This window comes from Nylanderia fulva, unplaced genomic scaffold (assembly GCF_048542155.1).
Source record: "Nylanderia fulva isolate GAGA-0341 unplaced genomic scaffold, ASM4854215v1 Scaffold20, whole genome shotgun sequence".
NCBI classification, from domain to species: domain Eukaryota; kingdom Metazoa; phylum Arthropoda; class Insecta; order Hymenoptera; family Formicidae; genus Nylanderia; species Nylanderia fulva.
The window spans coordinates 811,488-832,438 of NW_028190264.1; the positions used below are offsets into that span (position 1 = coordinate 811,488).

General features: G+C 35.0%; 1 protein-coding gene across 2 annotated transcripts in view; it reads left to right on the forward strand.

Moving 5' to 3' along the window:
• Positions 1-20,951, forward strand: part of foxo (forkhead box, sub-group O) — a 149,577-nt gene that overhangs the window by 125,683 nt on the left and 2,943 nt on the right. Inside the window, exons 2-6 of one of the 2 annotated variants that reach the window (XM_029319919.2) lie at positions 16,592-16,716; positions 16,939-17,136; positions 17,580-17,698; positions 18,511-18,758; positions 19,675-20,040. In XM_029319919.2, coding sequence (XP_029175752.1) covers positions 16,592-16,716; positions 16,939-17,136; positions 17,580-17,698; positions 18,511-18,758; positions 19,675-20,040 — 1,056 coding nt within the window. Of the gene's footprint in view, positions 1-16,591; positions 16,717-16,938; positions 17,137-17,579; positions 17,699-18,507; positions 18,759-19,674; positions 20,041-20,951 lie in introns of both variants that reach the window. The other variant, XM_029319918.2, reaches the window with a different exon arrangement.

Consider the following 20,951-nt stretch of genomic DNA (forward strand, 5'->3'; position numbering starts at 1 on the left):
AAACTAATGCTGCAGAGATTGGCAAATTCATCACTGCACATATAAATTTCAAAATAAAATGAGCTATGGTCAAATATCGAAAATGAGATTCACAAAAGGATTTGTGCAAAAACTATATTATACTTCAGCCTTAGGCTCACTGTAAAAAAATAATTGCAAATAATTCAACAAATAATTGAAAATAATTGAAAAATGACTTAAATAAGATTTGTGCGATGACTATATATTATACTTTAGTTAGTTCTTAGGCTTACTGTAAAAAATAAATAATTGAAAATAATTGAATAAATAATTGAGAATAATTGAAAAATAACTTAAATGCTTTAAATAAGATTTGTGCGATGACTATATATTATACTTTAGTTCTCAGGCTTACTGTAAAAAATAAATAATTGAAAATAATTGAAAAATGACTTGAATAATATTAGAAATAAAAAAATCTAAATATAAAACTTTAATTAATCTTTTGATCTTTTGAAGTTGCACGCAAATACACAGTTTTTCCGCGACGGTTGTTACATCTGGATCAATTGAATTCGAGGCTTTTTTTAAATATAACTGACTGACCACGCATGTTCTCGCCTTGTTTTCTCAAATCGATCTCAAGTGTTGATGAAGAAAAGCAGTTTTTCCTTCAATCAAATCGCGTTGGGCGCCGTATGACTCGTGATAACCTATCAGCTCGGAGATAACCGTGCGGCGTTTATCATCGGATTAATGGAATATTACTGTTTAAGAGAATTAATATCGCCTTACTGGGAGAGATACCGAGAGAACTCTGCCAGCGATTCCGCAAGCGAGGAATGTCACGTCCTAATTACCTATTGCACGCGAGACGCATTTACTCGATAATAAGAAGAAAGAATCTCGGGAATACAATGTGGAGATACTTTAAATGTCAACATAAATTCTGCAGCATCTGTAAAATTATTAATTAATTGCGTGTTTTCCGTATGAGAGCGTAAAAAAACCTTGTAATTTTCTAAATACTTAATAATAGTAGCGTGATGCGACATTGATGCTTAATTTATGCACTTTGATTAGATAAAACAAGCGCTAATTTATTCCTAACACAGATTTATCAGCTCTAAATAGACATGCAGCTAGATATACAGAAATAATAATATTTTATATATGGATAATTTAAATAAAGCGTTATACATTAAGATAATTTTAAATTTTGTTGTTAGCACACACAATTTATTTTACACAAGATGAAATAAAGCTATTCAGGTCATGTTCGGAATCCGACTGAAAAGCTATTAAAAGCTATTTAAAAATTTTCTCGCGTACACACTTTGAAGCTGCTGCTCGCAGTTTGATATGAACGACAATGATTTTTTCGAACTCTGTACATTGATAGTCGCACTCGTTGTGTCGTTATGCGACGAAACTGCAACGCAATCAGGAAGTCATCAGACACTCCGATAAGCATGGAACGCGTTACTTGATACAAATTCAATGGCATCGAATCTTTTGCGTGGAATCGCGGTCGTGCGACATTTCTTAGAATTAGTCTGACGTTGTCCTAGATTTCAATTCAATAAAACCGGCGATCGTGTTATTTTCTTTAAAATCTTTTCGGCGAAGCGTAAAACTTTCTATAAAGGGGAAAAATGTGTATTTTTATTCAACATAAAAATATAAGCAAAGTAACAAAGAGAGAGATAGAGGGAGAGAGAGAGAGAGAGATAGAGGGAGAGAGAGAGAGACAGACCGTAGAATGTTTTTAGATATTAATTCTGGGAAGTAATGTTTGTATGCAGGCGATAGGGCGTTCATCTATTATATAAAAAATATAAAAAAGGATAAAAAAAATGCAATTGCACTCACGACGATACAATATAAACGAAGCTTGGAATAAATATCGCGATAACCGCCTCACAACGTGGAGATTGCACTTATATTTTGCAGAGGTCTATAACGTAACAATGAAATTGCATTTGCGACCGATAACAGGTGCGCGAACGGTTTACGAAAATACGCGTAAGAATTATATATCGAATTGGAGTCTCCCTCATTCGCGATCGGGAATATTGTATTTCTTTTTTTTTTTTTTTTATTATTATTATTTTGACCTGTCATTTTTCTGCAACGAAATTTTCCGCGACGACTAACGACGGAAGAAAGTGAGAAAAGAGAACGAGATCTCGTTGACGACGACCATCACGACGTCGGAAGAAAGGGTGGGGAAAAGATTAAGGCAAGCAGAGGAATCGTTATCAATGGTGTCAGGGTCCCGTGGCTCGTTTTACCGCATAGCTATCCGGATATCCGATCGAGACCCACACACAATCGCGCACATGTACACGCAGAGCCATTCGATCGTGCTTACTCGGATTAAAGTCGGCCGCGCGATTGTGGTTGGGGTGGTTAAGACGGTCCCCACCCTCTTATAATCCATTGTTTCAGTGGCCGTTAATTGTTATCGCTGTTGCTCGGCGCAATAAAAATTACATTCGATCGGAAAACGAGGCTGATAAGCCCGGCTCGTCTCGCTACTGCAGCCGATTACATCTCGACGTCACAGATAAGATGGCTCATCCGCGATATGAATGCAGTTCTCAAGTTGTCGCTACATTATTTTAATATACAATTAATCGCGCGAGATGTGTGCTCTTATATATTTGTAGAATTTTTCAATTTTCTTATTTTTTAGCTGCTATTATTTCTTCTCGCTTTCAGAGGATGCTGACCATGACTGTTTTACCGACTTTCAGTTCAAGGGGATTTCTTTTTTTGAGCTATACAGATTGAAAAATCCTTCCCCACAATTAAAGTGCTGATAATAATGAACGGGGAGCGCTGTAGTTTTGTATAAAAAAAACAATAGAAGTTAAAAAATTACGGTTTTTTATCGGCTTCTTGCATCAGCTCATAACAATACTTATTTAATACAAAAGTTCTGCAGTTTATTTGTGCACAAAATATGGCACTTCCAATAGAGATAACATAAAAGAATAATACAATAAAAAGAATAATGCAATATTCAATAAAAAGTGAACCTAACTTAAAGTTGGTAAAACAGAACAACAGCAGCATCCCCTTAACACGCACAAATTAATTAAGAATTAATTTGGAATCTAAAGTATGTTTTAAATCTCGATATGAATGCAGTTCTCAAGTTGTCGCTACATTATTTTAATATACAATTAATCGCGCGAGATGTGTACTTTTATATATTTCCATAATCTTTCAATTTTCTTATTTTTTATTTACTATTAATTCTCGCTTTAAAATGCGATTTAGGAATTAATCTGGAATCTAAAGTATATTTTAAATCTCTTTTCATTTGAGAAGATTGACAGTTTTTTGAATTAAATGTTTGTCATTATATTTTCAGAAGAATTAATTATTTATACTACACATAAAATCGAGAGGAATTTATTTATCGTATATAAACATAAAAAGAAATTGGTTAAATTAATTTATATCACAAATATTATTACTGCAGGTGCTGTTTCTATATCTGACAATCTCAAAATATTCTATAACCTTCTTTTATCTCTTTGACATTTGACATACTTGTGGTAATTTCGGCAAAAATTTATTTCTATTTATTTTTTATAGCATAGCACGTGAAAGTACACCTGCTCACTTCAATCGATTATCTCGACCGATGCCTAAATTTATCTAATGATAATGCGAGTTCGAGAGATGCGTGTTTCTCTTACGTAACCGGTTATTGAGTGAGTACGTCGCTGGCTAGAAAATAGGTCCGATCGATTGGAAACGGAATGAGATTAGTCAATTAGATTACATTAGTGCTACTTTCAACGGAATATTAAATCCTGAAAATTCACGACGATTCTAGAAATTTTTAAATTTTACGTGAAAATAGATTAAGCAAAGTGTAAATTGCATGTAACACATAAACGATTTTGCTCATCTGAAAAATACACGTGCACATTAAATATAATATATGTATAAAATTCAAATAAAAGATTTAAAAATTCAAATAAAAAATTATATATACATAAGTTTACTTCAAAAGATATTATTATAATATAGAAATTATTTTATATTTACTTTTCCTTTTTTTCCGAGCACACTAATTTTTCTTTCATTAAAAAACTTCGACATTCCTCAAACGCATATTTAATTATCTCAATCACCCTTATCGCGAGCTCAGTACGAAAGGCTGAGATACGGAATTAATCGATCGACTCGTCGTCGATTAATTTTTCCAGATTTCAATTAACTTTGCGCGTTCTTTTCTTAGAAGAAAAAAAACCAAGCAAAAATCGTCCGCACTCTTGAAAGCGCTACTCGTTTGTAACAGTTAGGGGAATTCGTCGTCGACGAGCCGGGCGTCGCAACGTCGTGTTGGCATCGGGGATATCCATCAAGCTCCCTAAGCGTGAATTACCACCGGTTCTTTCGACCTAAGCCAACTTAAAGGAAGCGAGTGGCAGTCGGCGAACGACGGGACAAGACTAAAGGAACGCGGAGAATCCGAAGGAAGAAGGATGACTGTCAAAAGTCGCCTCGCAAAGAGGAAAAAAGCCATCCCACCTTTCTTTTTTCCCTCTCTTGTATCGAATTAAGAGAATTTGAGGAAAATCGATGACTTCTGATCCGCGAACTGCTCGAACAAATGAAATAATTTATTTGATTTATATTAATATTTAAATGTTAATGTGTGAAGGGAAAACTTGTTGTGTCCGACTCTGCGTATAAGACGGATAATTTCCGAAGGAATGACTTGTAACTTTAGCTCCAGGTCACTCTCGTGCCGACAGTGACGAATAATGGATATTCTGTCAACGAGGGAGAGAGAAGAGAGAAAAAAGAGAGGGAGCGATGAAAGACGCAGGTCTCTCCTCGCGATAAATTCGCGCTATATTTTTCACGGTGGAACCATCTCGTGCTTCTACGTCCTCATAACCGGCACAAATTGCACAAAAATACTGCCACGTATAAATTGCGGCGAAATCGGCGTATGCGCGCGCCGACAAGTCCAGGACTCTCCCGTATCTAATTTGAGCGAAAGCCTTTCCCGTCCCTTTCCTTACGTATCGTATACTCGTCCTTCGGACGAGTACATCTCCGGGTACATTTTTAACCCTTCCCGGAAAAAAAATTACGAAATTACCCCGGTCTCTCTGCTCGCTCTATTTTCTCAACTATGTATAATTCCAACAGAACTTATCTATTTTATCTCTGTCTTTTCTATTTTCTCGCGTGAATTTTTATCCAAGCTCAAATAATTGTCATCATAATAATCTTCATCATTTATCAAATTGTAATTGAATAAGATTCATTTTGAGGATCATTATAGTTGAGATTAAAAACATTTTTATAAAATTTTATCATTAATCTTTTATTTTAATTTTTATCATACACAAATTTTATAAAAAATTTTTTAATAATAAAAATTCATTTCAAAGCATTAACAAAATTTTAAAAAAGTTTATGATAAAAATTAAAATAAAAAAAATTAATTAAAAAATCTCGCCGCTGAAGATGATACTTTAGGTAAATCGAGATTTTCGGGAAGTGTCGGTCTAAGAGAGAAACTTTGGAGAAGAAATCTTTTTGAATTTTATCTCTGTCTTTTCTATTTTCTCGCGTGAATTTTTATCCAAGCTCAAATAATTGTCATCATAATAATCTTCATCATTTATCAAATTGTAATTGAATAAGATTCATTTTGAGGATCATTATAGTTGAGATTAAAAACATTTTTATAAAATTTTATTATTAATCTTTTATTTTAATTTTTATCATACACAAATTTTATAAAAAATTTTTTAATAATAAAAATTCATTTCAAAGCATTAACAAAATTTAAAAAAGTTTATGATAAAAATTAAATAAAAAAAATTAATTAAAATATCTCGCCGCTGAAGATGATACTTTAGGTGAATCGAGATTTTCGGGAAGCGCCGGCCTAAGGGAGAAACTTTGAAGAAGAAATCTTTTTGAATTTTATCTCTGTCTTTTCTATTTTCTCGCGTGAAATTTTATCCAAGCTCAAATAATTGTCATCATAATAATCTTCATCATTTATCAAATTGAAATTGAATAAGATTCATTTTGAGGATCATTATAGTTGAGATTAAAAACATTTTTATAAAATTTTATCATTAATCTTTTATTTTAATTTTTATCATACACAAATTTTATAAAAATAAAAATTCATTTCAAAGCATTAACAAAATTTTAAAAAAGTTTATGATAAAAATTAAAATAAAAAAAATTAATTAAAAAATCTCGCCGAAGATGATACTTTAGGTGAATCGAGATTTTCGGGAAGTGCCGGCCTAAGGGAGAAACTTTGGAGAAGAAATCTTTTTGAATTTTATCTCTGTCTTTTCTATTTTCTCGCGTGAATTTTTATCCAAGCTCAAATAATTGTCATCATAATAATCTTCATCATTTATCAAATTGTAATTGAATAAGATTCATTTTGAGGATCATTATAGTTGAGATTAAAAACATTTTTATAAAATTTTATCATTAATCTTTTATTTTAATTTTTATCATACACAAATTTTATAAAAAATTTTTTAATAATAAAAATTCATTTCAAAGCATTAACAAAATTTTAAAAAAGTTTATGATAAAAATTAAAGTAAAAAAAATTAATTAAAAAATCTCGCCGCTGAAGATGATACTTTAGGTGAATCGAGATTTTCGGGAAGCGCCGGCCTAAGGGAGAAACTTTGGAGAAGAAGCTGCGCGATCAATTATCCGCACCTATGTCGCGGGACGAACTTCCGAACTTTCCGGAAATCGGGATATCTGCCGCGCGTTTTTCTATTTGCCGATATCTCAATCGCGATAAAGAGGACCCGGGGCCGAGTCGATAAAGAAATCTATTACCGCCGAAAATAGAGAGAACGAGGGAAGATTCAGAATATCTCGGAATTTTTCAGCCCTCTCTCGGCTATTACAATATAGCGTTTCTTTATCTGCGCGATGATACCGCGAATGTCGAAGAAGAGGGAGCCCTTTCGTTTCCGCCGGGAAGATCGGTAGTTTTTCTCCGATTTTATTGGCAGCGCATCTCGCCAGGACACACAGCGCGGTTATATTCGGTTAATATTGACCGCCACTTTCCGATAGTGCCCATTGCGGAATCGCGGAGCTGTATTTATGATATACAGTTACGGAAGAGACGAACGATCGCGAGTATCTCGGATTAAATTCTGCGAGAGCTTCGTCGCGAGACGAGCCATCTCTTTCGCTTTTCGAGAAGTTATATATATAGCAGCGAAAAAGAAAGATATTGTACATTTCCAGAGATTTTGCAAATATTGCAATTTTATTCCATTTTTTATTTTTTCCTACTTTATTCCAAAAAGTTATTGTATCGCGTAAACTTCATTTCACAAGATTTAAAAGCTCCTTTTCCATGTAATGTCCATTAATATTTAAAAATTAATTTTTTCAAATATATTTCAATTATATATCCAATTTTTTAAAATCTTAAATTTATAAATATGAATTTTTATACATTCCCAATTCTGATCAAATATTGAAACTTTACTCGAAAGTACTGATCGAGAAAGGAGAGATGACTCGCTTCACTTAAGAAAAATTACTTCTCTCGATTTTGTCCATCGGACCATCTCCTTCTCTTCGCAATTTTCCTTCGAAAAACGCTGTTAACATTCAGTTTCGAGGGAAACGCACTCGGGGAAAGCGATATATCTGTTACGATCTCGCGTCCGCGAAACTCGTGCAAATATAGCTTTCCAAAGGAAGATCTCGAGAGCCGCGAATCGGCCGAGACGAGATGGCCTTTTCTCCCTTCTATCTTCAACACAGCAAGGAAATGGAGAGGAAACTGATCGAAGCTGTTAACGTAAATACGCGAATGGATGTACGCGATCGGAAATCGGGATTAGTGAATTGGCTCACTGTTTCTCCCTTATACTTTTTCTCCGGCGGAAAAAGAGAGAAAGAGTGCTCCTCCTTTCCTTCCTTCTCTACCCGGGAACTGTCTTTTCGCTTTCTCCGATATCTCTCTCTCCTTCTCTTTGGATTCTCTTCCGGTTCATCACCGAGCGAATTGAGCGCTCGTTCGATCTTACATTTGGCCGACAATCTAGATTTCTGATTTGAGTGCTCGCAATTTTCGAGCAGTAGAATCCGCTTTACTTCTCGCTCGTGAGACTTCCGATCTCGAGCGCGAATTAACCGAAGCTATTCCTTTAGTCTCACTCGCGAGTTAATTTGTATGTTAAGAGGATGCTGACCAAGTCTGTTTTACCGACTTTGAGTTTAAGGGATTTTCTTTTTATGGGCTATACAGATTGAAAAATCCTTCTCCACAATTAAAGTATTGATAATAATGAACGGGGAGCGCTGTAATTTCGTATTAAAAAACAATAAAAGTTAAAAACTTACAGTTTTTTTATCGACTCCTTGCATCAGCTCAGAACAATACCTATTTAATACAAACATTCTGCTGTTTATTTATGCACAAAATATGGTGCTCTCAATAGAAACGATATGAAAGAATAATACAGAAATAATAAAAATGGGATTAAAAGCTTGTATCAAAAGATTCGCACTTGAATTTAAAAAAGTGAACCTAACCTAACTTAAAGTCGGTAAAACAACATCCCTTTAATGAGAACGCGAATAAAAATTTCGCGCGATACAAATTATCGGTATTCGCGTGGAAAGAAACCAGAGTACGCGGAATACAAGTAGGTAATCCTTTTGTTTAATTAATACAACGGGTCCTTTGAGAGTGCGCGTGTAAAAACAAAAATCGAGAAAAAGATTATTTTTTTCGAAAAATAATTTCTGAAAAATAATTATAAAGTGGAGGGGAAAAAATGAAAAAAAGTCTGTTTGATGTAAAAGCGAAGTCTTGCCGCGCCACTTGTAACGGATCACTTTTACGTCAGCACGAAACGAGTGGCCTGGCTAAAGTGCATACAGGTAGGCGGTGCGTGGGTGTACACGTGAGCGAGTGTGTGTGCACGTGTATATGTATATATATATATATATATATATACACACACATATATATATATATATATATATATATATATATATATACACATGTCTCCGGCCATAAGCAACTGCACACTCGATCCTTCTTCGATCGTTCGGCAAATGCTTTTTACGAAATTGGGCTCGTCAATGGAATTGAATTAATGTATACCGAGAGAGAAAGAGAGAGGGAGAGTTATATACGCGGATTGGTGGGATGGTCTTGTTGGCAGTCTTCTTCGTGGATGTGATCGGTTCTCGGTCATCATCTAATCACCTGAGAGCACAAACGTCGTCGCCGATGTAAAACGATACCCGCTTCTCTATTGCGAGCTTTTACGCTCGCAATCGCTGCCAAACTTTCGACTGACGTTGACAACTGTTGTTACGTAACGTGGACGCGATTATTTCGGAAAAGAACGAGGATTTCTTCGAATAAATCGAACAAATAAATTGAGAGCCAAAATTAAAAAGCTTCCTACGAACAACAGAGGCTTAAATTAGTTTTCAAATTTAATTTCGTGTCAATTAATCATGTCAAATTTTTTAATTCGGCCGCTATAGTCGATCGACAATTGTGTGAAAAAATTAAAAATCGAATATCCGGAAAAAAAAAAAAAAAAAAAAAAAACCAGAAATTTATTTAAATGTACCTATATAATATAACTTTCAAGTGAGATTGAATTCAAATTAAACATGGACCGTCGCAAATTTTCTAATAAGAAAGCGGTAGAGAGGTTTAAATCTTCACAACGCGATACCTCTGTTAAATTATATCGAGGCACAAGTTCAAAGGGAACTCGAGTTTACTGTAGACTAAAAACCGAGGTCAAAGGGGAAAATCTCTATTGCCTTACTAAAGAAATGCTTTTGTCTAACTTTAGAAAGTACTCATTCAACAAAGTTCACTCAGTCTATTTGCAAAGGAGAAGTGGTTAAAAGCGTATAATTTAATTAATTAATCAATAAAACAAAATAAATTAATTAATCAATATTCCACGCGATTAAATATGCACGATGCATTAAGAATGCGCAACTATAACGTGGTCTGGCTTTACTTATTCATTAAAACACTTTCTCAGATTATACAATATATTGATTGACGAAAGCTGTAGACTCACACTCTGGTTTTAAAATTATAATCAGAGCTGTGTGTCAAACAGCAATTACTTAATGTACATCCTCTGTTGACGCTGAAACGTGTTATCGTTATCTCAAGCTTGGTTATGAGGTCTCTTTATGGCGTGATGAAAATCATCCAAGTTAAGACACGAGCGCGGTTTCGACCTGTCCGCAAACCGCAACTTTAGCAACCGCGCGTCCTTCTGATAAGAAAGACTTACAGAAGCGTGAGAGATACGCCATGACAAGATAAAAACCACGTCCGTAAAAATTGATGTAGAACCCTGTTTCCTTCCGCGATATTTATACGGCTATTTATAATCGTTTCCCGTCTCACGCATGGCTTCCAAACACATATTGCGGCATGACGAGATTATTTAGACGTAATATATTAAGACAGCCGAAAAATGAAGTACGCGAAACGATAGATGTATTTCTGAAATCGTTGCGTACGATAGCTCTTTGTATTTCTTGGACGAACTGTTATATTTATTAATATTTGGGTCTTTATATATCCCCTCGCATATTTCGGAAATTTATTCATTAATACATGTTTAATATTATATGTAATATTATATTAATATTGCACAATATTATATATTGATATTACATAATATTATATATTATATAATTTTTGTATTACATATATTATTGATGCAAAATGTATATATAATGCAATCTCATATTATCAACACTGCTTTTTGCATTATTACACCAATAATCTCTTCCCTTTGACGTTTTTATCTTTAAAAGAGAGAAATTATCGAACTGGAATATGTGTGATGAAAAAAATCCTATTTCCACAGTTCTCCAATCCACATGATTTTCATACGATTTCCGTTTCGCAGATTTCTTTCCGTGCACGACGGTAGAAAATGACGTATATCGGCGAGAGTGCATGTCGAATCATGCATCCTCGAAGCTCGAGGCGATCGAGACAAATCGTTTGTTCAGGCCGGGCCTTTTTCTGTCTCCGCGGCGGATTAAGAATTAAAGCTTCCGTGCTTGTAGTTACCTAACGATCGCGATTCATTATTCAAGCCCGTCCCTTTCCTTGGGGCCACCGCCGCCAATCATCATCGCAAATTCCCTGTGACGAGCGAGCGTCCGTTCGTACATTTCCGCATTCCCCGTATCGGAAAGGCCATTTGCAATCTGTCGAAACCGAGATGTAATTGATCGCCGGCAAGAATGCTGTCCTCGTTCCGCGAGCACGTTGTACGCGCGTCGCGACATCGAGCACACATTAAATCGCAACGAGAATATCTTTCATCGACGGGAAAATTAGAGCTCTTTAAGAATTTTATGTGATTTAAATTTTATAATTAATTTTATATATATATAAGAAATTTTATAAATTAAGTGAACCTTGATAGAGTGTTAACATAAGCAAGATAAGCGTGATAAACGTAATTATCAGTATGACAATTATTATTTCGAGCACACATTAAAACGCAACGAGAAAAATTAGGACTCTTTAGGAATTTTATAATTTAAATTTCATAATTAATTTATAACAAAAATTTTATAATAAATTAAAGGATCTTTGAGAATTAATATAAGATAAGCGCGATAATTATTAGTATGACATAATTAATATTTGTATCTCATGATTTTGCAGAATTATTTTTTTTGCAATAAAAAATACAGAGGGGATAAATAGAAAATTTCTATGTGATTGCGTCAACATGTGTCGCTTTTCTGTCAATTTCTATACAATAAGACGCACGAAATAAGAAGCTTCATGCATTCCAACTATGGAAATGTTAAAGAATAAATAATTTCTCACTCACCGACACCTGCAATAGCGGAGTTGCATAGCATATTGATCTGAAAAGAAAATATTCAAATTATGTATATACATATGTTTTATTTTAAAAATATATATACATATAGGATGTTTTGAAATCTGGAAAAACTGTGGAATATCTCATAAACAGTGCAGTTTAGAAAATACTTTTATTTTGCATACCTTAAAGTTGCCCCGATGCTTCCTTAGGCCTCCTCCTTCTCCTTTTCCTTTTTTGGTCGACTGTCATTGCTCCTTAGTAGCACTCGCGACACTCGCAAAACACGAATAATTACGATCGTCCGAACTTTACACGGCACTCCCGACGCGCTGAACTTTACACGACACTCCCGACGCGCGAAATTTTGCACGGCACTCCCGATGCGCGAATCGCACGCGTAGATTGTATAATGTCTGTGAACAAATAAATTATATACAAAATTAGAATAATCCTATTATTTCGCATCATTATAACATACACGATATAAATATGTAAGTTAGAATTAATGCAATAGATATATCCACGAGTTGAATTATATAAGAGACTTTTCTATAGTTATTATATTTTCTAAAAATTTATATATTTTCTCAATAACATTTTTTTCAAAAAAACATAATTTTTGTTATATTTGTTTAAATATCTTTTTAAAAGTCGAGAAAAAATCTGTACATCATTTTTTTAAAAATGTGTCTATATTAATTACTTTGAAATAATTATTATTGTACATTAGTATAGATATTTTCCTATATAGATATATATTTTGCATACCTCACAGTTGTCCTGCTGTCGCCTGATGCCTCCCTGAGCCTCCTCTTGGTCCTTCGTAGCACTCGCGACACTCGCAAAAGACGAATAATTACGATCGTCCGGAACTTTACACGGCACTCCCGACGCGCGGCACTTTACACGGCACTCCCGACACGACGCGTGAATCGCACGCGTATTTCGCGTACATTATATGAGAAAACTATAATCGAAAATACAAAGCAACGATGGATTTGGCACTCGAGAATCTAGCAAACTCGCGAACTCGCGCGTAGTTTATCAGTACGACTACCTGTAACAAATAAAATACATACATATATTAGAGCGACCTTATTATTTTTTGCATTATAACATACATGATATAAATATATAAGCTACAATTAATTATAAAGATGGATGTATCTATAATCGCAACATATTTGTATGCAAAAATATTTTTCTCGTGATAAATAATTATTGGTAAGGAAAATGCCGTAGGACAAAGTTGGCGTCCCAAGGCATTTTCGTTGCTTTAATCAGAACTATTTGTTTAAATTCAACGTGTCTAGAACAATTGAAAATAAAGCCAGTTTCTACGAAATTAGACGCCAGCTTCGCACACATCCCCCCATCGACCATGAATTTGAAGGATGCGATTAAATTTCGGCATTTCTTATCACGCGTTAGTGAAATTGCCGACGTATGAATACGAAGAGGACGAGTATATAGATCCTATAAATTACGCGTTATACAGTCCATTCGGACGTGAGATAAAAATCGTTTTTCTCTCTTGCCCTCATCTAATCGAGCATCGCCGGCCATCTTTGTCGCGTTCCTTCTCCGAAGACGAGGACTGTTTCTTCGCGGTTTATAGAGATTTTGGACGAAAGTGCCGAGCTTTATCGACAGCCGAGTATCACAGTCGGAACCCAAAGAGAAAGAAAGAGAGAGGGAGAGAGAATATGAAGTTCGTTCCTTGCGTCGCGAGATCAACGAAAAGTGATCTCTATCTTGAGACTCAAGTCGACTAATCTCGGCAGAGCGTCTCTCTTTCTAAACGATATCTTTCTAGTTACGTTATGAATAGAGATGGGAAATTTAATTAAATATTGTCGGGGTTGATCGACATTGAAGGGACTTCTTAGCTATAGTTTGTACTTTGCATAATTCTAATTAACATCAAGAGAATGGCAGTAGCATGTCGGGTACAGCAGTTTCTTATCTGATTTGTCGCTTTTGTAATTTTTATCAGTTTGGACATTTTTTTTCTCAATTCTATTGAAATTAGAATTATTCAATTATTTTACATTTCTTCGCAAACATATCTAAGTACTTTTGTTAGGTTTGAGTTACTTAAATCAAATAACCGTAATTAATTATATACCATTATTTCACAGATACATGGAAAAATATAGCGAGAAACGTAAAAAAAAATCACATATTCCTAATTATTTTATCGGCCTCTTGCATCAGCTCCCAATAGAGATGACATGAAAAAATAATAAAAATGAAAAAATAATAATAATAATATAAAAATGAACCTACCCTAACTTAAGATCGGTCAAACAGACAACGGCAGCATTCCCTTAAGGATCCAAATACGATTTCTTTCGAGTTGCAGTTATAAATAAAATACTGCGAATATTCCGATCTAATTCTTCGCGAAAACTTGGCGATTCGAAAAAAAAATCAGAACGTTGGCGCCAAAAACGTCTTCATCTTTGGAGCGTAGTGCCGATAAAGGCGGGTAGATGATAGGGTTATAAAGTCCCGCCGTATAGCTCGCGACTGCACGACTGGAATGGCTGATAGCCCTGAGCGAGAGTTCGTTGCGGAGGGTTAAAGGCATAGGAAGCCCGACGCTGACGATCATAAAAGAAATCATTCCTGCCAGCAGCTTCTCGAATTTGTCGGCAAAAAAATATTTCCATCCTTATCGTGAATATTCAAAAATCGGTCAAGTTGGAGATAAAAGCGCAATGTCGAGCTCGGATTTATATCGCGAGCACTCATTTGTCATCGGCTAATTTAGCGAGCTTATCGAGACCGGAAACACCAGCGAAACAGAAGGAAACAGTTCGCGAAACTATATTCCTCTATTTGTTATACAGTCGCGTTCGCGGACTCCGCGATATTCGGTCTAAAACTACACAAGCGGAATTTACACGCTGGATGGATGCCGTTCGGTAGATATGTCGGTTCCTTTTTTTTTTTTTTTGCGGATTGATATTGAAAGAGATACGTGTTGCGTGGGTGGAAGCAGCAAATGCTATGTGCATCATAAAGGCGAGCTATTTCTTTCTGGCAGTAAAGAATGCATCGTGTACATTTCCACGTTATAAATTTTTGGATGTCAAAGTACCCGATGCTTATGATTTTTACCAAAATCTATCATAAAAAATTTTAGAAGATAAAAATTAATACTCGCGTATATAAATACAGATACGGAGATAGATAAGTTTTCATATAGATATTAATTTTTCTATAAAAGAATTTTTCTAAATACAACACATATAGAATATATATTATACAATATAATAAATATATTCTAATAAATAATAAATATATTTGCAATTTGCGGAAAGATATCTTCTTATATGTCAAAGTACCCGATGCTTGTGATTTTTACCAAAATCTATCATAAAAAATTTTAGAAGATAAAAATTAATACTCGCGTATATAAATACAGATACGGAGATAGATAAGTTTTTATATAGATATTAATTTTTCTATAAAAGAATTTTTCTAAATACAATACATATAAAAAATATATTATACAATATAATAAATATATTCTAATAAATAATAAATATATTTGCAATTTGCGGAAAGATATCTTCTTATATGTCAAAGTACCCGATGCTTGTGATTTTTACCAAAATCTATCATAAAAAATTTTAGAATATAAAAATTAATACTCGCGTATATAAATACAGATATGGAGATAGATAAGTTTTTATATAGATATTAATTTTTCTATCAAAGAATTTTTCTAAATACAATACATATAGAATATATATTATACAATATAATAAATAATAAATATATTTGCAATCTGGTGAAAGATATCTTCTTATATACGCATGATATAATAATAATAGTATAATGATAAGAAACTGTCGGAGAAACTAGATTTTTACGATAATCCCTGTCTATTTAAAGGCTAACAATCCGCGACTGTTTTAGGACGGCGACTTAACGAAACGATAAAACGCCACGGCACGAGTTTGCGAAAGTTCTTCGCGGTACTTCGCGTCAACTTCCGCCTGTCTCGTCCGCGGTATAACGGCCGTTTTGAAGAAGCCAGTTTTATTTATCGCGCCGTCTTCTACCGTGTGTGTCTTTCGTCTGAAAGTATCTTCCATCTTGCGCGAAGAACCGGGAGACGAAGACGGAAATTGTTATCGCCTCCGCGACAACGGATACTTTCGTATTAAGGTAGAAGCTTTCCGAAATTTTTCGGAAGAGAGAGAGAGAGAGAAGGAGAGACCCGACCTCTTGTAACCGATTCAATTTGCCTAATGAAGAAGACAGGAGAGACGACGGGGAACTATAAAACGCGGGCTTTCTATGATTCACTCTTCGAATTGATTTTTTCGTATACGATGTACTCTCGTATTCCCTTACACGAATGTCATGCGACGATACGAATTGCTTTTTCGCTGCGGATTTAGATAAAGACTACGGGATATAACATCGAACATAATTTAAATCCTTCGTATAATTTATAGAGGTGGAGGGTTACTTAAAGCTGATTTATTCGACGTATAATTTTTCAACTTCTTTAAACGTAAAAGATTTCTCAAAATATTGGACACAAAAATCCTCAATAACATATTATTTTTCATATTTTTACCTTCTTATCGCACACAAAATTAATTATTCCTATATATCTACTCTCTGATGTATGATTTAAGAATATTTTTTTCTTCGTCTATCGCAGCTTCCTTATATAAATTATGCTTTTATTCTGTCTGCAGAATTCTATACGTCACAACCTGTCGCTGCACAGCAGGTTTATGCGAGTGCAAAACGAGGGCACCGGCAAGAGTTCCTGGTGGATGATCAACCGAGATGCCAAACCGGGCAAATCCGCTCGTCGCAGGTATATAAGTCAGGACGGTTGATAACAATTTCAAGGTGTCCAGCAGACTCAATAAAAAAAATAGTAAAATTTCCTCGCTTTTCCCTGACAATTCCAGATTGATAAAATTCCCTGATATTGTCCGGATTTCCCTGACTGCTAGACACCCTGAATTTGTTCGTCCTTTCGTGTTTCATCTCGATCACGAAGTCTACAATATCGCGCGTCGTGTTCATTTTGCAGAGCCACCACTATGGAGAGCACCGGAAGTCTGGAGAAGCGACGCGGCCGCTCGAAGAAGATCGCCGACGCGCTGAGAAACGGCGGCGGACTCTTGGAACCCACGTCTAGTCCCAGCAGTAGCGTCGGCGAGGGTCTAGATTTGTTCCCGGACAGTCCCCTGCCACCTGCCAGCGGATTCCAGCTCTCCTCTGACTTCCGGTACGTTTTGTCACGGTCGGACTTTAATTTTCGCTCGAGCGAGAGTTAAATATCAATTATAAATTTTTTGAATATATATACAAAAATTTATATTAAAAAAAATATATAGGTATATACATACTACTTTGATATATATTTTTTTTTTAACCACGGGAGCCTCAATGAATCGAGCAAAATCCGAATTAATCGAATAAATTTTTTTTTATTTCAAAAAAAATGTCAAGTATGCGAATATCAGTCAAAGGAAAATTCAGAATAGTGATTTTAATTATTTGGAGATATAAATACGATGAATGTAGGGGTTAAATATCACATATATATCATATGTATATATACATATACATTCATATATCATATACACATGTTACAAGAGAACTTGTATATGGAGAATGAATTTCGGTAGCGGAAACAATATAAAACGAAACGAAATTCTTTTATTCAAGTCCTCGTGCTTCAAGCAACGCCTCTTCCTGCGGCCGATTGAGTCCTATCCCGGCGGTTCTCGGGGAACCAGACTGGACGCCGACCTACGCGCCTTCCTACAGTCCGGAACAGCAACTAGGTACATATATATTTAACACCAATCTCCCTTTTCTTTCGCAAATTACACCACATGACGAGTAAAGCTCGATCACGACTCTACACGAGGAGAATTTTCTCTTAAAATTTACCCTGAAGATCATGGTAATCGTGCGACAATATATGGTATTGGAAGAATCTTATACGAGTTTCTCCGATTAATATTTAGTACAATAAAAAATATTAATATGTCCATAGTAAAATTAATCGAACATATTTTATATCTCATTGTGATAGACACTAATATATATTTTTATTGCGATGAATATTAATTATAGAAACTCTTATAAGATTCTTTCAATATTATGTTGTCTTATTGTTAGATTACCATGATTTTCGGACAGAGTGTCCAGCAGACTCTATGAAAAAAATTCCCTGACCAAAAATCCAGATAAATAGTAAAATTTCCTCACTTTTGCCTGACAATTCCAGATTTATAAAATTCCCTAACAATGGTTTTCCAGACCGCTAGACACCCTGAATATGGTATTGGAAGAATCCTATAAGAGTTTCTCTGATTAATATTTGCCACAATAAAAAATATTAATATGTCCATAGTAAAATTAATCGAACATATTTTATATCTTATTATTGTGATACATAATATCTATTTTTATTGTGATAAATATTAATTGGGAAAACTCTTATAAAATTCTTTCAATATTACAATGTCTTAGATTACCACGATTTTCAGGGTAAATTCTAAGAGAAAATTCTGTGTAATATTAAAACGAATTAGAAGATAAAAAAAGTGCGATACGTGATTGATACGTGGCAAATCGTGCTCGATAGCAGACACGATCCTAGCGGGCAACCTGGCAGAGACGATGAAACTGGAACCCTACCAAATCTATCAGACGTCACCGCCGGCCAGCCATCAGCAGCAAACCGGGCCACCGCCGCCTTACTACGAAGCGCAATATCAGAGGAACAACGGCCTACGTACCCCATCGTCGGCATCCTACAGTCTGCCACCTACCCCGCAATCAGCCAATCAGCAGAGATGCCCGCTTCACAATCTACAGCCGTGCGCCTGTCAGATGGTGAGTCCGTACGTTTTTGGCGGATTTTTCGCGCGCGAAAACGCCACAAAGGAGGACGTTTCGGCGGGTTTTTATATTGCGCACGTTCGGCCTGGCAGTGTTGCAAAATCAATAAGGATCGTGGATATACGTACGTTTTATAACACATACATATGTAGGAGTGCCTGTTTAGTGGTACAGTATTCTATATCTAATATTACTCGTGCGAGAGACAGCGAACGAAAGCGATTGATACAAATATTCGTCGTTTTGTGGACTTTAATTAAATGTGTGATATATACGTAATAGAGAGGCATTGTCGCGAAAGAATCGAGAAATCTTTTTTTTTCTTTTTTACGGACATTTAATACGTTATTTTTCACGACGCCGCACGTATTTTCGCAGGAATATTTTTGTTGTCTCGTGTGAAAAGATCTGCAAGCATTCGATGGAAGCTTATTTACATTTCATTATTGAAACTGGCTTAAAAAAGCATCATATGCTTATGAAATTGTATCGAAACGTATTTTCGATAACGATGCAAACGCAAACATACTCGAGCCAAGCTCGGGGACAATCCATCTCTTGTAATTGAGCAATTTTCGAGAGATTTTTATATTACTTATTTCTTATTTACATGAGTTAGTTATTTTATTAACAAATATAAAATACTCTTTGTATTTTATTTCTCCAAGAGTTTAAAAATTTACGCAGCAGACCGAATAACGAAAATGTTTAATTTTTCGAGATTTATTTTGCAATAAATTACAGTTTTTTTAATATATATTTACGAAGCAAAAAACACTATTAGAATAGTATATTTTGCGGCGCGAAAATACGTTTCATATCTCGTTTGTGAATTATATTAATTATACATATATTCAACTTTTAACATACTATTATGTATTTGCTTTTTCACGTCTAATTCGAAAATTAGAACCTGAGCCCCGGAATGTCACCATCCGGCATGTCGCCCTCGTACCAGCAGAGCGAGCCTAGCCCTACGACGCTCAACAGCAATCAGCAGCAGACGCTCCAGTATATGATTCAAACGCAGCAGCGCCAGCAGCAGCAGCAGCAGCAGCAACAGTCGCAGCACCAGCCGCAGCACCAGCCGCAGCATCAGCCGGCGCAAACTGGACCAGCTGGTCCCAGTCCGCCCAACACGCCGACACCCTGTCCAGCGACACCCAGCACCATGATGGGCCAGCTGATGGGCGCGCTCAATCATTCCGCCCTCCTCGACGATCTTAACATCAACATCGAGGCGATGCACGGCGGCTTCGACTGCAACGTCGAGGAGGTGAGTCTGATCATGTCGAGTCTCTTACTACTGACGCCGCTATTTTTTTTTTTTTTTTTTTTTTTTTTTTTACATATTTTCGGAATTTGTTTATATTGAAATCACAGGGTGTCCGGCGGATTCGATGAAAAAAATTCCCTGACTTTTTCAGATTTTTCAAGATAGAATTTTAATTTTTTAGTACTGACTTTTTAGTACGATTTTTTTCCAAATGTATAATCTACATGATATAACAAGATGAGAATATAAATTGATAAACACGCTGTACGAATCGATTTTTAACACAAAATTAACGTACTGGGAGTCAAGGAAAAGTTTATATTTATTTAATGAAAAATTTTACATTATTGCGACAAATGTAGAATAATGTGAAAAAATTCAGATAAATAGTAAAATTTCCTAACTTTTTGCCCTGACAATTCGAGATTTATAAAATTCCCTGACAATACCTGGTTTTTCAGATTTTCCTGACCGCTATAGACACCCTGAACCATTTTCCCTATTTTCACTGGGTAAAAGAATTTTTGTGAGCCATAAAATATAAATATGAAGAGCTAATTAGTTTTTCTTGATTCCCGCACAGAGAGAATTAATTATTGGAATTTACTTTGAAAATTATGATATTAGAAATGCAAATACAAAATATTGATATTTATAAGATATAAAATATGTTCGATTAATTGTGATAAATGTTTAATCGAAAGAACTTATTTTTATACTTCAATCATTATTAATTTTCTTATTTAGAAAATTGATTTTTTAATCTATGCAGTAAATATAATTTTCCTAAAAATATTATATTGTGTAAAAATATGCCAAGTAAAACAATTTTCGCGAGTCATAAAATATAAATACAAATATAGAAAACCAATTAATTTTCCTTGATTCTTATGATTTAAAATCCATACTTT